Source organism: Patiria miniata, unplaced genomic scaffold (genome assembly GCF_015706575.1).
Source record: "Patiria miniata isolate m_02_andy unplaced genomic scaffold, ASM1570657v1 HiC_scaffold_7, whole genome shotgun sequence".
NCBI lineage: Eukaryota > Metazoa > Echinodermata > Asteroidea > Valvatida > Asterinidae > Patiria > Patiria miniata.
Genome location: NW_024037074.1, coordinates 16,036,590 through 16,051,744, shown reverse-complemented (window position 1 = coordinate 16,051,744; position 15,155 = coordinate 16,036,590). Strand labels below are relative to the sequence as shown.

The 15,155-nt window shown below is 39.6% G+C and overlaps 1 protein-coding gene across 1 annotated transcript in view; it reads right to left on the bottom strand.

Annotated features, from left to right (window-relative positions):
* LOC119745525 (cubilin-like) overlaps positions 1 to 15,155 on the bottom strand; it is a 74,014-nt gene that overhangs the window by 44,541 nt on the left and 14,318 nt on the right. The window contains exons 3-7 of the mRNA XM_038221915.1: positions 7,741 to 7,896; positions 3,535 to 3,573; positions 1,788 to 1,889; positions 1,252 to 1,355; positions 214 to 343 (exon numbers count right to left, since the gene is read on the bottom strand). Coding sequence (XP_038077843.1) covers positions 214 to 343; positions 1,252 to 1,355; positions 1,788 to 1,889; positions 3,535 to 3,573; positions 7,741 to 7,896 — 531 coding nt within the window. The remainder of the gene's footprint in view (positions 1 to 213; positions 344 to 1,251; positions 1,356 to 1,787; positions 1,890 to 3,534; positions 3,574 to 7,740; positions 7,897 to 15,155) is intronic.

The window sequence follows — 15,155 nt, the reverse complement described above, 5'->3', positions numbered from 1 at the left end:
CAATGAGAGCTGTTGCGAAAAAGTTAAAAGACACACAAAGGGAAAGGGAAGAGGAACAAAGAAAATCCTTGATTTACACCATAAACAAACGTGTGTGAACACGTGCAAGTATGGTATGAAGTATACACAAACCCCTATCAATGCATATGAGTCACTTCTAAATTTCTCTTTTGTGAAGAAGTTAGGATGTAGCAAGTGGAAAAAGTCTTATACCTGTCCAACGACAACCCTCGGGTCATCCACACAGAAGCCATGGCCGCAGAGATCAGTGTGAGATGCCGTGCTGCAGTCATCGTACCTGATGGTACACTGAGGACCGTACCAGTTAGCAGGACAGTTACACCTAGCAAGACAATCAAAGTCAAGATACAGACCCATTAATGACAAACCCTAGTGATAGTGTACTTAGGGCCCTTGACCATTCAGCCCCGGTATGAAAAGGGGCCCCCGGTAAGCTCGTCCCCTCCCAAGAAGTCCTCTCATACCGTCCCAGCTACCGGCCCAGGAGCTGGTCCGGTTGCTAATCAGGAACTCCTCTATCCTGGGGTCTATTGTTTGGAAGTATTGACACATGTAATATATCCCAGAAGAAACCCGCTTGTGGTTTTCATCTCTCAGCGCGAAACAATAGAACACTTTCGTCGGCACAGATCAAAACCCCTGCCATGCGGTTTCGTGCACAATGGGACCGTAAATTACCAAGGCGTTATAGAAGGATTTTATCTTTAATCCGGTAAGTCTGCTATTGTTCTGCTCTGGACGTTCTCTGGAGGGCAATAAATTGATGCGCCTGACTGACTTCAAAACTTCTGGTCAGACAGGACTATGTACCGGACGAGATTGGGCTGAAGACCGGACTGGCTTTGGACCGGACGGGGTACCGGGGGGCCCTTTTCATACCAGGGCTGAATGGTCACGGTCCCTTATGGGCCCCTCTTCAGTTTTTGTCTTGTTCACAAGGTTTTTTTAATTCTTAAAATGACTTCTACACCATGAAGCACACTTCTCTTTATTCTAATGACACTATTTTTTGTAACCTGCAAAATTAACCTATCACAGTAGAATCGCGTCAACAAAGCTTGAGAAGCATTGTCCAATTACAGGATAAAACATTTATTAACCTAAATTCACGAAAAAGAAAAAAAATCAAATTTGGACACTACGTCTGTAACCAGCTTGGACGAATTCAGCTTATAACTCGACTTTAACACCTTGGCGAACACCTTGGCGAGCACCTTGGCGAACACCTACCTGAAGCTGCCATCATTGTTCACACAGGTTCCTGAGTTCTGACAATCTTCCTCGGTTCCTGAAATGAGTCCGCACTCGTTGACATCAGTTTCACATCTGTCTCCCTGTTACAAGAGAAGACAATATTCAATACTTTTGAGATTCCTGCCTCAAATTTCCAAGGATGACAATGTCCACAATGGCATGCTCATTTTCATGCTTGAAGACATTTATGATTCAAAATAAGACTTCCATAGCATAACAATTGTGGTCATACATGTCCATCTTCAAAAATGACATTTCTATGGCTAGAAGATGATAATCCCTTAAGCACACACACAAAAAAAACCTTTAAAATCCTTCAACTAAAAATACTTTAATGACAACAACGACAGTGTATGTCCAAAAATGGAACTTTCATTTTTGTTTCCCCAGATCTTGCAACACTATTGAAAATCAACAATCAACATAAATTGTTTTCTGCTGGCCAATAAGAAGGCTGTTCTTGTGGGTAATACTGAAATTACCCAATCAAAAGCATCGTTACATATATCTACCTGCCATCCTGGTACACAGCGACACTGGTACCCCTGGTATAAATTGATGCAGGTACCGCCGTGTGTACACGGGTTGTTCTGACATTCATCGGTACCCAAATTCTGTAAAAAAACAACAACAATAAATAGCATAGAATTAACTAAAAGTCAATTCAGTTCTTCTGATAACAATCAGATCAACAAAAACATCAAATTCCTCATCCACTCAAAACTACTTCCTTGAAACCCGAAAGAGAAATTTGTATTTTTACAAATAATCTTATGTATGCGCAGTTTACATCTTCACCGTACAAGACTTCAAATCTCAAATTAAAAAAAATTGTAAGTAAGATTTTGGAAGTGCACACTCAAAGGTTTTGTAGTTGTACCAAGCTGAAGTTATTCTAATCTACTTAAGAAATTCGCCAGATCCTTCACAATTCTTCTGATATTTTTATTACCTTTGATATGTGTACATGGAACAGAGCACTAAAAACAAACCAAAACTGTGTCAATTCTAAACCTAAAACATAAATAACCAAATGGCAGTTGATGGGGTGATGCAAGTAAAATTTCTCCCCCACACCGAGAGAACGAGACCTATCACCCTGATTGGACCGCATTTTGACAGCAAACTATGTGACCCAGCAACCTCTGTTTGTGTTTAAAATTTATGAATGAAAAATTTAAGACAAATCTGTATCCACACTGCGTTGAATGTGCTGGTAACTTGAGCTTGTGCGAATGAAATTCATTTAGGTGGGGCATTTTTGCCCTGTCAAATTATTTAAGAAATCACCTTTTTTACAATAACTTTCCATCATCAGTTTTGCACGAGTGTGCGTGGGGGGATGTATCATACTTCTTGATTTTCTTTCTGAGGGCAATATTTGGACTTCTTCAGGCCTCATAGTGCACCTCTACATTGTTATACCGTAGGTTTTTAGTAGGATATTAAGATCAAACTTTAAGGGTTTTTAAACGGTTTTCAAAGCTCATTAAGTTACCAATTTCATGCAAACTGCTAAATTCTGGAACACTTGTAAACAATTATATTTTAGAGAGGTACATGTAGGCCTTTATTGACAATGTGGTTATTTTGGAATTATGATCACTAAACTATGGGTCAAATAGATTCTAAAAATGTTATTTAAAATTGTTGAAATGTACGGCAGAATTAGGAAAAAAAAGGCTTTTATAGGTTACATAGGTTACTTTAAAAATAAAATAGGCGCCCAAGTTGAAATATAAGTTTTTGTAGGTTTTGTAGGTTTTAACATTTTTGCTGTGAGGCTTGCTTCATTCCAATGTTATGTCTAAAATTCAAATTTACCAGTTACTAAATTAAAAGTAACCATTTCCTGTCTTTCTACAACCATTTTTTTTTTTCGGGGGGGGGGGGGGGTGCTGTTTATGTTTTTATGATTTATGTACCTTTTTGCACTCCCTGCACATGGAAGTACAAAACGTTACTAAAGTGCACAGCTAAATTTATTTTTTCAACTTAAGTCAAAATAAATCACAATGCAACTTGCATTGCAAAAACTTTTCTTTAAAGAGCCTTCAAATTTGACTCAAAAACTAATTCCTCTGGGGCTTTTTTTCCCCTTTTCAAATTAACTTTGCATGGCGTCATCATACTGCTTACGTATTTTCTTGAAAAAAATCTGTTTGGTCATGGGTGCTTAATCCGTAATCGAAGAAGTTTTCTCAAATTTAAACTCAAGATGAACCCCCTCCCAAAAAAAAAGGAGAACTGTGATCTTACACTTGTCAACATCGAGACCTGGCTTTCCAAAGTAGAAACCTGGAACGAAAAAGGAAATAGAATTAAAGAAATATCACCATACGTATAAATAAACAACGAAATGTAGCCTTGTAATGGAGATATGGGGTTTAAACAGTTTGGCGGCTCAGTTGTCATGATCAATGGAGGCCAAATGTGCCAGGCAGTACTCAACAAATTACGCTGCACTTCAACTGAATTACAAGTGATATACATCTGGTGAGCTCGGCCTTGAGGCATGCATTATAGGGTATTGTGATCACTCAGATGTATCGATACAGTACACACTTTTGACAACTTTTCAGGCAAGTTTTCAAGTCCGACAGGTTTAGACTTGCCTGACAATGAGAACCTTTCATTGGAATTCAGATAAAAGGGGGCATACTTTTTTCTAAAAAGCCGCGCTCCACTTTATCCCAACCCCGCCACAACACAATTTATCCTTCCTTTTGCTTGATCAGTCACAGACAGTCAACAAATTCAACCCTGTTCCCCTGCCATGCCTTTTACACATGCTAGTCACCAACAGTCAGATCATATTTCATGTAGGCACTGTGACAGTCAAATTCCATCAACAGACAAAAGCAGGTGACTGGTAGGCACAGCTGGCTTGTCAATCTCCTACAGTCAAAGCATAGCTATATTAGGTTACATAACAATCACAGCCAGTCAATGCTACTTTATGAAGGCAGGGAGCACTCAACTGTTAAAAACAGTCACTTGATTTCTTTTGGCTGCTGGGCTGGCCTTGTTGAAATTGCCAGCCAGAGAGGGAGGGTTAGCACTTTCACACTGTATACATTTCTGTACAAAACCTGCAAAAAGTTCTAAGCATCCTTTTTCCCTGTACCCATTTTGCAAAACAATTTCCTAATACAAAACTTTGCTCAAACACATATTCCTACAACAGACATATTCATTCAACAGACATACATCGTACATGCACGTCACCATGATCCATATTTTGTTTCAAAGAAACTTTGACAATTTGCCAGGCCGTTGCCTTATTCAAAACACGTTTCTAATAAAAGGAGCTGAGTAATGCATATAAAGCTTTTCAAATTGTAAGCACTGCCAAAGTTCAGGAAAAAGTTCAGGTAATCGATCAACAGGCCAAAAAAAAAAAAATTAAAAATTGGATCATTCGATATCCCTCAACCTGGCAGGTTGCCAAAACCATTATTTTTTTAATACAAAAGTAAAGTGAGCCCCCAAAAAGAAGCACTCATGAGGAACAAATAGGGACCTGGTCAGGCACACGTTTGACTTGCGCTTAGTGAATATGAACTCAAACTTGTTGACACTTGTGGGAGCTGTTCTTTTATGTAGTCCAGACAAGTTTGGACATGATCCATATGTGCATGATCCATGTTTAATGGGGATAAAGTTAACTTTTTAACATTTAAACAAAACATCTGTGATATTTAATGTACATATTTTTCAAAGTTTATATTTTTATGTTTAGCAAGAGGTATTGGAATTGAAGGCCTTCGGGCCACAGCTTTTAGGTAAACCTTTTCAATTCCAGGCATATCCATTTGGCTTTCATTCTTGTTTTTTATTTTGTGATTTTTTTTTGGTTACACCTCTATGTTCCGACACCCCTATGTTCCGACTGCACATATTTCTATTCCTAACCCTAACCCTAACCCTAACCGGGAGTAACACAATCTAGGTTGTCGGAACATAGGGGTGTTGGAACATAGAGCAGTCACCTTTTTTTTATGCCGAATACATAACAAAATAATATGTAAAATACTTAAAATGCTTGTTCTGGTTTTCAAACTTGGTATCAGGGATGTAGTCGAGACCATAATAAGTCCAGTTACAATAAAATCACAAGTAAATCACAAGTCCCAGTCTATTCACCAGTCCAGTCACAAGTAAATCACAAGTCCAGTCACAAGCAAATCATAAGTCCATTCGGAAGTCCACTCACAAGTCAAGTCACGAGCAAGAGTGAATGAGCAATATTAGGAATGCCTTTGTCAAAGCTCATTTGAATAGCTTGTGATTTGAATTGGGACTGGCGGACTTGTGATGGACTTGCAGGGACTTGTGATGGACTTGACTACATCCCTGGAGTGGATGCTGCAACCGATGGTGGCAATTTCCTGAATCTGCCAGGCAGAAAATATTGCTTAACATATTTTCCATCTGAGCAAATTTCTGCCGGGAACCAGCCACAGGCAGTGCACATCATATGGCTGTTTAGCTGGTAGCCTGTTGCTGCGAAGCAAAACTGTGTTATGCTAAGCATGTCTGGCACTTAACAGTTCCATAGCAAAGGGCTCCTGGGGTTGAATAGGATTGTTGTCGAGATTTGAAACTCTGCCAAAAGCACATGACTGGGTCAAGGCTTGTGGGCATATTTATAAATATTAATAACTTGTACTTTGTCATATCGTACTTCCGTGAAAGTTCACCATTCATTTGATATTGGGAGTATTGTTTCTTTCTTTTTTAAAAGTGCACTTTTGCACTTGTGTAACTCCAAACTACGGTGTCCGCTACATGTACTTCCTTGTAGTAATTGTTAACTCCATGCAAATTTGTCTTTGAAAGATCAAGTTCACTTCGGGCAAAATGCCACCCCGCATTCCGCATTAAATTATCTCGGGATAACAACACCAACAGATTTACGCCGGTCTGTAAACCCTTTGCTCTAGTGACTGGTGGATGGACAAGTAAAGTAAAACCAGAAGATGTGGGGAGATTTTTAAAAACTACAACAGCTTTGTCGCAGTTTCTAGGCTAGGAGGGCAATTGATGAAAATGAAAAAAAAAATATCCATATTTGAGAAATCAAGACTCGAAGTTCATTTATTAACATGGGGAGTCAGGTTGGCACAGCAGTTCTTTCCTCGCCTTCCACTGCCGTGACCCCGGTTCGATTCCTGCCCTGACCACATGTGGATTGAGTTTATCAGTCCCTACCTGATTTTGTGGGTTTCCCCCAGAATACCTTCTGGGCTTTTCCCTCCACCTCTAACACTGTCATTTCTTCTCGTTGTCTTCTCTCTAAAGGTTTCTTCAGGCGAGCGATTGCAAGCTATCGCTACAGTGCCTAGGGTGCTTTTGAGGAATCCTTGGTTTCATTTCTGATACCAGCAATAAGTAACAAAAATAATAAGAAAAATTTGTTGTAATGATCAATGCATCAAAAAAACAGCAAATCGGCACGATGTTTTTTTTTAGCTCACTCAGCAGCAAACAGCACCACTTTTTAAATCCCCTTATGATAACTGCCCTCTGAATGAACCAGAGGCTATTATTCCGGTCGACCAACGCAGACAAATTGTTCTCTTGAAAATCTGCCCCAATGATTTTTTCTTGAAGCCCACCTTTTTTGTCATTGAAGCTATTCATGTGCGCCGATCCGTGCACAATTGATCATTCAGGCCGATGACCAACAGGACTGGGTCAAAATCCCTGAACAATTAAGCGCTCTATAACTGGTCAAAACAGTGGCGTATGCAGGATTTTGCTGGGGGGGGGGGGGAGCCAAAATGGCTCTCTACGTTGTTTATGGTAGCCAGAATTTTATTCTGGTGAGCCAGCCATTGCAAAATCCAAAATTTGGAAAGGGGGGGGGGGGGAAGAGATACCATCTCAATATTGGATACGCTGTTTATAAAGCAGACGATATTCAAAACCATTGGACAACAGGTGGCGCTCTACATTGCATTGTTGCAGCAAGTAAACAAAGCTGTGAAACACCTTTTCATTCATTATGTTTTTAAACTTGTCTGGGGGATGGCACTATTGCCCCCTCCCCCCCCCCCCCCACCCCTTTCAAGCACACTCATGGTCAAATGTATTGGAATCTGACACCATTTGACATCAAGATGTAATCTGCCTACACCGTAGAATATTTTTAAGGGAAAATCCTGAATGTCAAGCCTTGTTCCGAACGTGAACCAAGTATTAAAGTCCCATACTTTGGTTTTACATGCAGACAGAGAATTCTTTATCCCGCGTCAACTTGGTAAGACAGTTGGAGTACGTGTTAGAACAAGAACAACACTGGCTGAGTCAAGGAACATTAATACAATAAATTTGAAGCAGATTATTAAAAAACTAATTTGTCGAAAAGTCAGCTCAGTAGATGTAAATATGTGCATTTTAATATGTGCATTTTAATTTTAATGATCTACTTTTCCTGTACCGTATCAGCCAAATACCTACCCTAGTCTCCAGACTGCCTGTGCCTGTGCCCTCCAGTGCCGTAACCCTTGTCTGAAGATCTGTAACATCAGCCTTGATGGTATCCAACTGCTGCTGAACATCATCTGGTACTCCAGAGTCCTGCAGGACTTTGATGGCATTTTCATTTGCCGTTACCTGCACAAGTTTTGGACAATAACATGAAGTAATTCAAACGTTTGCAGAATCTGGCATTCGCAACATCTGCCTTCTCTGAAAGTTCATTATAATGACATCTTGTGTTGTGTTAGCTACTGTTATATATACTGTTATAAATATATTTTTTTACTGAATAAAAATCAAGTTGTAAAAAAACGTAATGAAATTGATGAGTTTAAAACAGTTCAGCCTTTGGCGATTTCACCACAATCAACCCTAACGTACATGTACCTGATTCCATCAAAATCCACACCCCTGTTTTGGAGTATTTCGGCGGATTCAGCCTTTCAGGATACCTCCATATTGAAAACAGGGGGATTTTGATGGATTCGGGATTGTAAGCCCAGCAGTACTGCAGGATTTTGATGGATTCAGGATACCTCCATACTGAGCAGTCACCAACACCAAAAGTTTGGTGCATGACACAACAGGAGGATTTTGGTGGATTCAGGATACTTTAAAGTACTGGTACAGGGTTTTACAGAAATTATGAGAAATTGTACACATATGCACCAGTTGCTGTGGGGATATTTGTTTGATAAGGTTGTGATTGCTTTTCTTATACAAGAAGCTTTTTGCCGTCTATTGAGTTTGCCCTTGCTTTCAAACAGCAGCAGAACTTTTCATCGGTTTTATAACAAACTTTTTACATAAAGCCATTGTGTAAACGCTATGCATGTTATCCTTGGATTGTATTTACACACCAGATGAGTATTTACTTGACATAGCAGTGTTGATTTCAACCCCTTGATAGCAAACATCATGTAAAAAAGCTGTGCATTGTGTAAGGTACAGCATTCCACTGCCTTATGGGAACAGGACGCACTGGTGGCTCTCTTGGATGTCTCGAGCATTGCGCGCGCAGTGCCTAAAATGTTCTCAACACGCGTACATGTTGCTTGCAATTTCTTCGATACACGACAAAGCCGATGCGCATCACAACAAATTTTACTCCCAAAATGCTGATGCACTTGACAATCTGTAGGCATTGACCAGTGACGTCATTTGAGGGAACCCTGTTGAGGATATGTGAGATTGTGTGCCCCCCCCCCTCCACCCTCCGCCTCCCAAAGAGGAGGTATTATGCCCAAACCCAATGCCCAAACCCTTGCCCAAGGCCAATTACACCAATCTGCCTAACACTAGAACTTGCTAAGCACACAGCAATAAGTTGCTTACCAAGACAAGGTTACCGGCCACAATGTCATGTGATGTGTATTGCTAGCGACTGGCTCCCTGCATATTTTAATGCTAAGCAAGGTTTCCTATTAGCAACTCCATGAAATGAGGCCTTAAGCTTGCTCCACCCAGTGAATGGGCCCACTCCAGTGAATGGGTCTACTCCTGTTTGGTCTGTCCCTGCACTCAATACTTAAGGCCCCAGCTTTCTATGACTGCCCAGCATTCAAGGTCTTCCACAAAAGCAATGGATCACCAACAGAAACCCTTCACAATTGTGACCTGGACACTAATTGGTTGATGTAAAATCCCATTTCTAAACCTCGTTCTACTTTTTCAAGGATTACGCCTATACTCCTGTATTCTAGCAACCAAGATGTACATGTACATGTACATGTACTTGCTTCTTGTCAGAAATTGTTTTCAAGGACGCAGTTACATGCATATGTACATGTTGAAGGATTTTAGCAACAACTAATCATGAAGTGAAACTGTGCTATGTCTTGCTTTCAAATTTTTCCAAATGCATGTCGGCATCTCTTGTATTCAGATCATGAGTACAATGTAGATTATGAATTGATAACGCTCACAAGTTGAAAATTAATTTGAACCTATTTTCCAAATCCAATTGAAGGCATTTACGGTTATTGCATGGAGTTCTTGAAGAGAGAATAATCCCTGTCAACCTGTTCTCAACATTTTTATTTCAAGTGAGGGGGAGGGAATGGATCAGTCCAGCTCACGGTGGTACGGACCACTCAAGCACGCCGCCCGGTATCCCGTGATCGACACTTGGGTTTGTTCATCTCTTGACCCCACCGGTAACCAGCAAATAACCCAGATCTTATAAATGCATGTCTGTGACGTGTTTACCAACAATACCACTCAAGCACTGGTCTTTAATATTTATTTGGAGACTTCAGCAAATAAGTGAAGTTGGTGATCATCGGAGGTTGCTGGGACATCAAGGCCAAGTACATGTCCGTTGAGAAAGCACCATTTCCCTAAAGGCCTTGGTTTGACCGATGCAATGGTAGGAACAAAGATGGGACAGGACTGTTCGCATAAACAGAAATGTCAAGTAAATAAGTAAATGTAGGTGTAAAATTAAATGAACTTCATCCATTAAACTTTACCTTTCATGCTATTGTATTTTTTTTTACATACATGGTACAAGTCATGTTTGTTTGTTTAAATATATCTGCCCCCCAAAAATTATTGTTGACTATTACGAATGTCATCGTTACTCGTAAATTATTGATTTTCTGTATATCCTGCTTAATAAAAACTATGTACATGTGTCACTACGTTCCAATGACGGTCCATGTATACATGTACTTTAAGTTGCAATCTTAGTATGGCATTAAAATAAAACTTCCTGAAACTTGAGATATTTGAATAGGGTTACATTGATATTTTTAGTTCTGTGAAATTAAACCCTCTTAGCAGTCGAAGCATCTCAGAACACAAATGAAAGGGTTTTATTAAAAGGATAGTACTAGTACGGCAGATATAATTCTGGTATAATATTACAGGGGATTTTCAAGATTTTTTTTTTTTGATAATGCTTACAGTTACACGCGAGTGTATCTCAACCGTAACAAAAAAAAGGGGCGTTACAATTTATGAACTTTCCTGTGGAAAATCATGTTGTATAACCGGCCCCAAACCCCTGGACAAAACTTCACTGCAAATATCAAGGTTCAGATTTTTGGCGAAATAGGCTAAAAAAAAAAAAAAACACGCCTACGCAAGCTTTTCCATTGTAGTTTGGTGATGAAAGACCCAGTCAGCGGTGTCCTATATTTTCCCAATTTTTTTCCTGCTTTTTCGTAATTGTACTTTGCTTTTCAGTGGATTTACAGATTTTTTTTCCCCCTGGCAACACTGGCACGCGAGCGTATCCAACCGTTAACAACAACAAGAGCATTACAATGTAAAAACTTCCCTATATAGAAAAAACAATATTGTGTTACTGGCACCGAACCCGGAAGGAAACAAAAACACTACAAATACCAAGGTCTAGATCTTAATAGAAGTCTTTTAGAATTCATTGGGAAAAAAAAAGACGAAAAAATTCTATAAAAAAATTCCATTAATGCTTGCACGCGAGCGTATCCCGACCGCAACAACTACAACAAAAGCAATACAATAAATTACCTTTCCTTTTTTTTAAACTGGCTCCAACCCTGGGGATTTTTTTTTTTACTGCAAATATAATACTCCCACGCCACGCGAACTGTCTGCTTTTTCGTATTGTTTCCACATTCCAACAATTTCAATGATGACACATGCTGTATTCATAGACACCTGCTAAATGCTTTTAAAACTTTTACATATTTCCTCCTTCCACAAGTACTATTGTTTTCCTTAGAAAAGCCACACTTTGGGTAGTCTTTGGAAAAGCCGCTTGCATACAATCGTCTGTGATATTCGCGTACATTCAGCGCTTAATGATGCAACTGTCTTGACTTCAAGATTCTGACCATTCAGAGGGTGCCTTTAGGTCTTCCGTAACTCTTGTTACTCTGGCAGCCAAATTGACTAATTGACAGCTTAGTCCACATTTCTGATCAAACTGATCTAAAGTCGACTCCTATTGGCTGGTGCGCCGGGTCGCAAGTAAAATACTGGAGAAAAAAAAAATTCACAGTTTCAGTTTTGTGGTTGTGAAAATGAAAACTCAAACTGTTTTACTTCAAAAACACTCTTACTCCACAATTTTTTACTCTTCCTTTTGTAATATGTGTAGAAGACATATAAATATCACAAAATATGAAAATCAACCCAAAAAAATCACCACCATTCCAATTTCCATTTTTGGCATTTTTTCTGCACTACGGTCTATGTCTAGTTCGTCTCAGTTTGCCAGAATGCCTAGCACATATTTGCTTTTGCTGTAATTTTCAGAAAATGGATGGATTTGGGGTTTAGTATTATTTCCCTTTTCTCTTGCATGGTAGAAGGTGAGTCACCGAATATTTGCCGTAGCTTGTATGGCGTGCTTCAGCTTATGACAGGCCCAGCCAGGTGGTAACCTTATAAGGGATTATTATGCAAAGTGTGAAAGGTCACAGGCATGCAAATTGCGCTGTCAACTTTCAACCAATGAGATTAATGGGCTTCACATCGGGACGCTGGCGTTCGGCCAGCTGCAATTTATCAGCCACTGTGTCACAGCCATCTAAAAGTGTCACAGACAATTTTTGTTCACTCAATTCTTCACACATCACCACTCACTTAACTCCACCCACAAATAAAAGTTCAGTTTTTTCCAGTATAGTGCTCGCAAGTGTCATGAGGCTATTGGGTTGTCCCTTCGGAATGGCTAGCTCTATAGTGCAATGGAGTATAGAATGATGCTATGCTCTATTTAATTTCTTTGCTTAACAATTTTTATGGATACAGACAGCCAGATTGCATACAATCGTCTGTGATATTCGCATACATTCAGCGCTTGATGATGCAACTGTCTTGACTTCAAGATTGTGACCATTCAGCGGGTGCCTTTGGGTCTTTTGTAACTCTTGTAACTTGGGCAGCCAAATTGACCAATTTACAGCTTAGTCCACATTTCTGATCAAACTGATCTAAAGTCGACTCCGATTGGCTTGTGCGCTGTGTCGCAAGTAAAATACTGCAGAAAAAAAAAACACTTCACAGTTTCAGTTTTGTAGTTGTGAAAATGAAAACTCAAACTGTTTTACTTCAAAAACACTCTTACTCCACAATTTTTTACTCTTCCTTTATTAATATGTGAAGAAGACATAAAATAATACAACTATCACTAAATATGAAAATCAACTCAAAAAAAATCACCACCATTCCGTTTTTGGCATTTTTTCTGCACTACGGTCTATGTCTAGTTCCGTCTCAGTTTGCCAGAATGCCTAGCACATATTTGCTTTTGCTGTAATTTTCAGAAAATGGATGGATTTGGGGTTTAGTATTATTTCCCTTTTCTCTTGCATGGTAGAAGGTGAGTCACCGAATATTTTGCGGTAGCTTGTATTGTGTGCTTCAGCTTATGACAGGCCCAGCCAGGTGGTAACCTTATAAGGGATTATTATGCAAAGTGTGAAAGGTCACAGGCATGCAAATTGCGCTGTCAACTTTCAACCAATGAGATTAATGGGCTTCACATCGGGACGCTGGCGTTCGGCTAGCTGCAATTTTATCAGCCACTGTGTCACAGCCATCCAAAGTGTCACAGACAATTTTTGTTCACTCAATTCTTCACACATCACCACTCACTTAACTCCACCCACAAATAAAAGTTCAATTTTGTCCAGTATAGTGCTCACGTGTCATGAGGCTATTGGGTTGTCCCTTCGGAATGGCTAGCTCTATAGTCCAATGGATTATAGAATGATGCCATGCTCTATTTAATTTCTTTGCTTAACAATTGTCACGGCTACAGACAGCCAGTAACCCAATTCCTCAGATTTTGGGGCAAGTAAAACACTTACGGTTATGTCTATTTATTATGTAAATTTAATTAGTTGCCATAGCGCTCCAAAGTGTCCCGAGGTTATGTTTTCCTGACTGAATGTAACATCGGTTAGAAGCTATTGTGGGTTAATCCATGTGTGATTAAAACTGCATTTTGCTCATGTGCATGTACATGCCTCTTTGGCATTGGGCACCTGGTGTTGCCCAGGGGCCTGTTGTTGCCCTTTACTGATTGGGCCTGGTGTTGCCCATTCAAATTATTGTCTTGACCCCTGTATAGTGGAATCCGGTCACTAGAATTAGAAGCTTTTACTGCAGTGGTGTCACGCTCACGTTGTCACAGTGGTTTTACTGCGGAATGCTGCTCGCGTTCTTAAATACGAAGTGCAAGTGCATTTTGGTATTCCTAGGCTAAAAAAAAATATATTTCTGCTTCCGATTACATGGCATTTGAAAATACGGTAGGTAGGTTGGGAAATAATTTTTTTTTTTGCCAATTTTTTGTGTGTACAATCATATGAAGGCGTCTGCGGGTAGTCAAGGGTAAAAGGTAGAGATTGATGGTTTTGGGTGTTTTTTCCCTCATTTTTCCAATAAAAAAATTAGGGTAGGGGCTGTCAGAATAGGGTAGGTAGGGAAACCGGAAGCAGAACTATTTTTTTTTTTGCCCTATTGGTCGAAGGAGCCCAGAGTGCATGTGACTGTGTTCTACCTGAGAGCGACTTGCGCAAACCTTATATGTCACCGCACAAAATGGCTACCGCCTAATTTGTCTCTATAACATTCCACTTTATCCTTGATGTAACTGGTCTGTATCGGGAATAAAACATTCTTCTGAGGCTGCAGCATAAATTCAATGATTGATTTGTCTCTTATGTTGTTTATTTTTGAGTCTGAGTATAAATAGCAGATATTGTCACACTGACCTGTTTAAAGTTTTGCAAGATGCTTGAAAAACCAAGAAAAAAATTTTGTTCTTGAAGTCCGGTTCCCTGCCCCTCTTTAAGACAAAACAGAGCAATTAATAAACGTCAGGGAATTGTCACGTCAAGGAACCAGACTAGCTGGCTTGCACCTGTTCTCAGATGTGTAACAGATTGCAAACAACATGTGGACTACCTAAATTTGGTAAATTGTGGGCAGTATTTGTAAAAAGTCAGTTTTTTCCAACGATGGTCGGCTGACCCTCGTTTTAATAAATTTGTTAAAAAAAATCCACTTTTCTGGAAAATTATGACAGCACACAAGGTGCCATGATTGCACAGGATGCTTGAGACTTTTATTCACTTACAGTCAAGTAAGGTATTTCATATTGATTTGGTACATGTATTTTTGTTTTTTGATGTTTGCATATGTTGCACATTACCTTTAAATCATGCAAAATGTCATCATACTTTGAATGATTTCCTTAGTGTAAAAAATACATAAAAATCAGTTTTATCAGAGCGAGGGGTGAATAATAAATACGTGCAGCTTTCAACTTCAACTCAGCAAACAACAGACGTCAATTCACAATAACTGACACAGAATCCTGAAAGGCTAGCTTGTAAAACACGATTCCAGCCTGTCAAACATCAATAGCCCGGGGCTATAAAGATGAGGTGGAG